Raw genomic sequence first — 6,854 nt, 5'->3', positions numbered from 1 at the left:
GTTTTTGGTTTGTCTGTTCTGGGCTACTGTAGAAACATGGCGGTGCAACATGACAGCCTCCGTGAAGCATACCCGCTCCCTATGTAAAGAAAAACTGCTTATTCTAAGTAAACGCCAACACAACAATTCTTATTATCATGTCATTATACACTAGTTAAAACATACTTATTATTATATTTCTGCCAAGTCCGTTCCGCACCTCTAAGTGTTCTTTTTCTTTCGCGCCCTCTTTGAGTCTCCATACAGCAACAGAAAGACATGGCATCTCAAACTTTGCTTCGGCAAATAGAAGACGATGCGATCAGTCAAAAAATATATATTTTTTTTCCCGTCACTTTTTCTGACTGTGTGGTGATTTTTTGTCGTCTTCAAATAGAATAGATGGCTCTGGCCGCAAACTCTGTCTAGCTCCCTTCACTCGGCAGTGGAGCTGTATTTGGATGTTTGGCGACAGTTTATGATTAATGGAACATCAAAAGCTGATCTTTGCTCAGTGTGATTCCTGGGGATATTATTCTGCCTTGAAAACATAAACATCATTAATGAACGAGAGAAAGCATTTGGAGAGGGTGGGGTTGGGGTGTGTGTGTGTGGGAGGGGGTTGACAGAAACCAAGAATGGAACCAACAGAAAACAAAATTTATCGTGGCCATAAATTATTATACATATTTACCTATGGCTTTCATGTGTGATAGCCAGTGCATGGAGTCATTTTCAGCAATGCCTAGATGCAGTTTGAGGTCCGGGTGTCTCATGTGGTTACCCCCCATCATTCTGGTGTGGTGTGGAGGGGTAAATGGACAGGGGCACCTTCTTCTAAACCCATTTGGAAAATCACATCTGTTGAAGCTCTTCAGGCTTGTGGCGACAAAGGCCGCCATTCCCGGGGAAACTTATCTCATCTAGATGGAAGCGGCTTTATGTATCTGATTAGAAGGCTCCCAACATGGCTTGTAGGCTTAATTATTACTATAATTGGAAAAGAGCAGAAGCATTACATCATAATATAAGTGCATATGCAAAAGGTTGTCCTCTTCCCTGTGTAACCATACTACTGTACAGTATAACTTAGTCGCACGAGTAATGAAAAATGGTCTTGCATTAAAAGAGTATGGATTAAAGCATGGAAATGGAAGGAACAACAAGGTGAAGCGATTGAAGAGAGAAACGTAAGTAAGCGATACTTCCAACCGCTGTAGCGGCTTCAGAAACAGCTGCGCAAATACTTGCATGTGCAGGCAGCTCCCTCTAGTGCATATGAAGAGCATGCACACTCAGTTTCACGCTTCACCCATACACACCAAACATTAAGATTCGAGATTCAAGATTCAAGAGGTTTATTTGTCACATACATATACATACGTTCATACATATATGCAGTGAAATGTTTTTGTAACGCACCCAGAGATTATGCACAATAGTTACTAAACCGAACATAATAGCTAACCTAACCCACCTAGCTACAAAATGAAATTCCTTCTCTCTTGAATGATACAAACCTTGCTGAAGGCAACTAATATATGGCTGAAAAGGACTCCACCACCAAACGTTGCTGTGGCAGCCTTGTAACTAATTATTTTCCTATGAAACATTTTATTTTCTCGACGGTGTAACTTGATGAGAAAACGTTTCCCTCTGCGCCCCCCTCCCCCCCGCAGAGTGAAGCATGTAGCTCCAGCACGGTGGGGAGGATGGAGTGCTCTTGGAAGACGGTGCTGCTGCTAGTGTGCGCCAGTCTGGGCGTCCAGTACACGGCCATACGCACCCTGAGGGACTCACTGTCCAGGCCCTGCAATGGAGCCTACCACTGCCAGATCAGACAGCCCAGAGGTATGCCCACAGAATCCCACGCTCAAAACATCCCAAAAAAATAACAATACCGTACATACATATTTGAAAAGACTGTACGAGCGGCTAAACCTTTATGGCTTGCGGCGAAATCCTTCCTTTAAGGTTCAACACCAATGAATAATGTCAACAATATTTTAAGCTGTCAGGGGAAAGAAAAAACCTCCTGATTCCTAAGACCTTTCTTGAGATGTGATTGCCACATCACTGTGGCCTGAAAATGAGGAAGACACGAGAAGATCAAGCGGCACGCCTATCAAGCAAGGGAATTCCCATCCCGTTAAGATCAGGGGCGGATAGAGATATGTAATATCAGAATCAGAATCTATATCACAATCAGATTTATATTTATACAGCTGAAACAAAGACAACAAGCTAAAACATAAGCATTTAACTACTATATACAGGTTTAGATGTATATAATAGTGTATATATATATATATATATACACATACATATAAAAACAACGGCAATGAAACTGTAGCAGGAAGGCAATAGTGCAATGGTGCAGAGTGCAAAGATGCTGGAATAAATATGGAATAGTTAAGATTTCAAGATTCAAGATTTCAAGAGGCTTATTTGTCACATACATATTCATACTTTCATACATATATGCAGTGAAATGTCATTGCAACGCACCCGGATATTATGCACAATAGTTACTAAACCGAACATAATAGCTAACCTAATTCCTACAGGTTACTTTATATACACGAGGTAGGTGGATATGACATTATATGCATGTATACAATGTACCCTCTATACACCATGTTTAGGTGTATATTGACAATGACAATATGGTAAAAACTGTTTAGCCTCCGAAATATATAATTTAGAATTTGTATGTACTGTGAGTGTTCAGTGTTACAGGTTTATTGCACTGGGATTGTCTCTGACACTATGTGCCTGGTTTAAGTGTTCATCAGAGTGACAGCCTGTGGCAAGAAGCTGTTCTTGTGTCTAGTTGTTTTGGCGTACCTTGTTCTGTAGCGCCTACCAGCTGGGAGGAATTGGAACAGGTTGTATTCATGGTGTGATGGGTCTGCAGTGATGTTTCCTGCACGTTTCCTGATTCTGGACATGTACAAGTTCTGAATGGATTTTGATTTTCTCTGTAGTCCTGACAGTCCGTTGTAGTCTGTTCATGTCCTGATTGGTGGCCGAACCAAACCAGACAGTGATTTTCAGTGTAGATTTGGATCAGCAGCTCCTGAGGTTGAACTTCCCAAGCTGGCGCAGAATGTACATCCTCTGCTTGGCCTTTTTGATTACTGTGTCGATGTTGGGTGTCCACTTTAGGTCCTGGGAGATTGTGGATGGCAGAAACCTGAAGGATTCCACAGCAGACACAATGCTGTTGACTATGGTGAGGGGGGCAGTGTTGGAGGGCTCCTCCTGAAGTCCACTGTCATCTCCACAGTTTTGAGCTTGTTCAGCTCCAGGTTGTTCTGACCACACCAGAAGGCCAGCTGTTCAACCTCCCATCTGTATGCAGACTCATCACCATCCCAGATGAGGCTGATGACCTTTGTGTCATCTGCAATCTTCAGGAGTCTAACAGACGGGTCTCCTAAGGTGCAGTCGTTGGTGTAGAAGGAGAAGAGCACAGGGGAGAGCACAGATCCCTGGGGGGCGCCAGTGCTGATGGTTTTCTCCAGCCTCACCTGCTGCCTCCTGTCTGTCAGGAAGTTAGTGATCCACTGCCAGGTGGGGGCTGGCACAGTGAGCCGGGTAAGTTTGGAGCGGAGGATTACAGGGTGGATGGTGTCGAATGCCGAGCTGAAATCACAAACAGGAGCCTTACATATGTCCCAGGGGAGTCGAGGTGTTATAGGATGTAGTGCAGTCCCATGTTGACTGCATCATCCACCAACCTGTTTGCCCGGTAGCCAAACTGCAGGGGGTCCAGCAGGCGGCCTGTGATGTCCTTCAGGTGGGCCAACACAAGTCCATCAACGGATTTCATGACCACAGACGTCAGGGCAACAGGCCTGTAGTCATTTAATCCAGAGATGGAGGGTTTCTTGGGGACCGAGATGATTGTGGATCATTTGAAGCACAAGGGGACTTCACACAGCTCCAGTGATCCGTTTAAGATCTGGGTGAAGATCAAGGCCAGCTGGTCAGCACAGACTTTTGGACAGGGGGGAAACACTCCGTCTGTGCCTGGAGCCTTCCTGATTTTCTGTCTTCTGGAAGAGCTGACTCACATCCTCCTCACAGATCCTGAGTGTCGTGGGAGGTCAGTGAGGAGGGGTGAGGGGCAGGCAGGGGGAGCAGATAGGTGTGAGATGTTGCAGGAGCGGGTGAGGGGTGTAAAGAAAGGTGGGATTTTCAAAGCTGCAGTAATACCCATTCTGGTCGTTGCCCAAGGTTCTCTACAGATTTAGGAGATGGTTTCCTGTAGTTGGTGAGTTCCTGCAGGTCACTCCACACTGACGTAGCGTAATTTGCTGAGAACCTGTTTTTCAGCTTCTCAGTATAGCACTTCTTTGCCTACCTCTGATCTCTTTGTCAGTGTGTTTCTGGCCTGGTTGTACAGGATCCTGTCCCCACTTCTGTAGGCCTCCTCAATGGCCTGATGGAGCTGCCTGAGATGTGCAGTAAACCATGGTTTATTGTTGTTGTATGTGCAGAAGGTTTTAGTCGGCACACACAAGTCCTCACAAAAAATGATGTACGATGTCTCAGTGTCAGTGAGTTCATCCAGATCTGTAGCAGCAGCCTCAAAAGTACAATCAAATCTGTGATTATTTGGCAATGACCTTTCAATTTATCTCCACTTAGCTGCTCTTACAAGGTAACCCCCAGTTTGCGGGTCCCTGAGCAAACTGAGCACAAGCGTAACCCCTCCGCAATCAACTCCACATCAGCAGTAATTATACGTGTTGGGTATTCCATTTACAGATCTGCCTTTTCCAAATCTCCCTGGTAACCAGCAGACAAGCATCTTTCTCATGCATGTTTCCAGTCTGAATTATTCAAACTGTATTGACTTAATTCGGCCATTAACTTTATCCGGTGCTTAGTTACGATGAAAGCAGACCCTATTTTCCTTTTACGACCTTTTAATCTCTAAGTCTGTTCAATGCCTGAAAGAGCTTTCTTGTGTAATAACTTCGTCATTAAAACATATAACATTGTGGGTTGTATTTTTGTTTAAAAGTGCTGTCATTCAGTATACTGCATCAAAAACATAGGCTGTGATGAAATCCGCCACTTACTGTTGTCCTATGATTGCAAAAATGATTTTGTGAATTCCATAAATGGTTATTGTCATTAATGAATTGAGTGCAAACAAAAGACTGCCATATCCTATTCTGTCAGGTTATGCTGCTAAGGTTAGAGAGGTCAAATGTGGAAATACCTTTTACTTCTTTTAGACTCAAGGTGGAGAGCCATGTGCGATGACAGTTGGCTGCAAGTGGACTCCTCCCAGAAGCACATCCTGCTCTTCGCCACCACCCGCAGCGGCTCGTCCTTCACGGGCCAGCTCCTGAACCAGCACTCTGGGATCTTCTATGTGTTTGAGCCCCTCTACCACGTCCAGCAGGCCTTCACCAACTCCAGCAGCAGGCTCCGTCGGACCCTGGATCGGCGGGCACTTCTGGGGGCCTACCGGGACCTCCTGCTCAACCTCTACACCTGCGACCTGGGCTTCATGGAGAACTACATCCGCCCCGAGCCGCAGGAGCACATCACGGGCTCCTTCTTCCGACGCAGTTCCAGCCATGCCCTGTGTTCCCCTCCAGTGTGCCCCGAAGACAACGATGGGATGGATGGCGGCCTGCCAGACGAAACCTGGTGTCCCAAGAGGTGTGGAGCATTAAACCTCACCCTGGCCTCGCTGTCGTGTCTATCCAAGGGACACGTGGCTATCAAGACGGTGCGGGTGCCCGAGGTGGCCGACCTGCGCACATTGACCGAGGACCCTCGTCTGGACTTGAAGATCATCCACTTGGTGCGGGATCCCAGGGCCATCCTCACCTCCCGGATGATGGCCTTCTCAGATCAGTTCCGTGCTTGGAAGATCTGGAACACCACGGGGCGGCAGCCCCGATACGTGGACCTGTCACAGATCACCAGCACCTGCAAGGACATGGCGGCCTCGGCGGAGACAGGACTGCGGAGGCCCGTGTGGCTGCGCGGACGCTACCTACTGGTCCGCTATGAGGACTTGGCCTTCAACCCAGAGGACAAGGCCGGCGAGATCTACAGGTTTGTGGGGCTGGAGATGGAGGACAGGGTGCGCTTGTGGATCGCGCACAACACAAACAGCAACACGTCGGAGTGGAACTATAGATACTCCACCACCAGGGACTCCAGGGCCACCGCAGAGAGCTGGAGGCTTCGTCTGGGCTTCGACATTGTGAGGACTTTGCAGAGCCTGTGCAACGAAACCCTGGCGCTTTTGGGCTACAAGCAGGTGCACTCTGTAGCCGAACTCAGAAACTTGTCCTATAGTTTAGTGGAAACCAGAACTTTTCAACCACCACTATAAGACTGGTAGACAAGGTAGAATGCATTGTTTCTTTGTGCTGGTTTATTCCTGATTACTTGCACCTTTTTCATGATGCTGTTAATTATGTTGCTAATTTTAAATGTTTATATTTGTATTTATTTATTTATCATCACCATCATCATCATTATTATTATTATTATTATTATTATTATTATTGTTATTATTATTATTATAATTATTATTATTAACAATTATTAACAATAATAATAATAATTACAATTATATTAATAATGAAAATAATAATCATAATAAATAACATAATATGTTATTTATTACGATTATTATTTTCATTATTATTATAATTGTAATTTATATATATATATATATATATATATATATATATATATATAGATATATATATTAAAAGCAGTACATTTCAGTACAGATAACAATGGGACCATTTTTTGGGCCAAAATTATGCATTCATAAAATTTATAATTTTACTGAGACAGCGTTTTATATTCATGCTTTGTACAACACAAAA

General features: G+C 44.7%; 1 protein-coding gene across 1 annotated transcript; it reads left to right on the top strand.

Moving 5' to 3' along the window:
• Positions 1 to 1,691: 1,691 nt before the first annotated feature.
• Positions 1,692 to 6,349, top strand: LOC307231873 (carbohydrate sulfotransferase 1; the record flags this gene model as incomplete). The annotated part of the gene is made up of 2 exons (XM_080002743.1): positions 1,692 to 1,830; positions 5,232 to 6,349. The coding sequence occupies 2 exons, from the start codon at positions 1,692 to 1,694 to the stop codon at positions 6,347 to 6,349; spliced, it is 1,257 nt and encodes a 418-aa protein (XP_079858869.1).
• Between the last annotated feature and the right edge of the window lie 505 nt (positions 6,350 to 6,854).

This window comes from Zeus faber (assembly GCF_960531495.2).
Source record: "Zeus faber genome assembly, chromosome: 6".
Classification (NCBI taxonomy): Eukaryota; Metazoa; Chordata; class Actinopteri; order Zeiformes; family Zeidae; genus Zeus; species Zeus faber.
The sequence above is the reverse complement of the archived record's forward strand: the minus strand, read 5'-3'. Positions and strand labels throughout refer to the sequence as shown.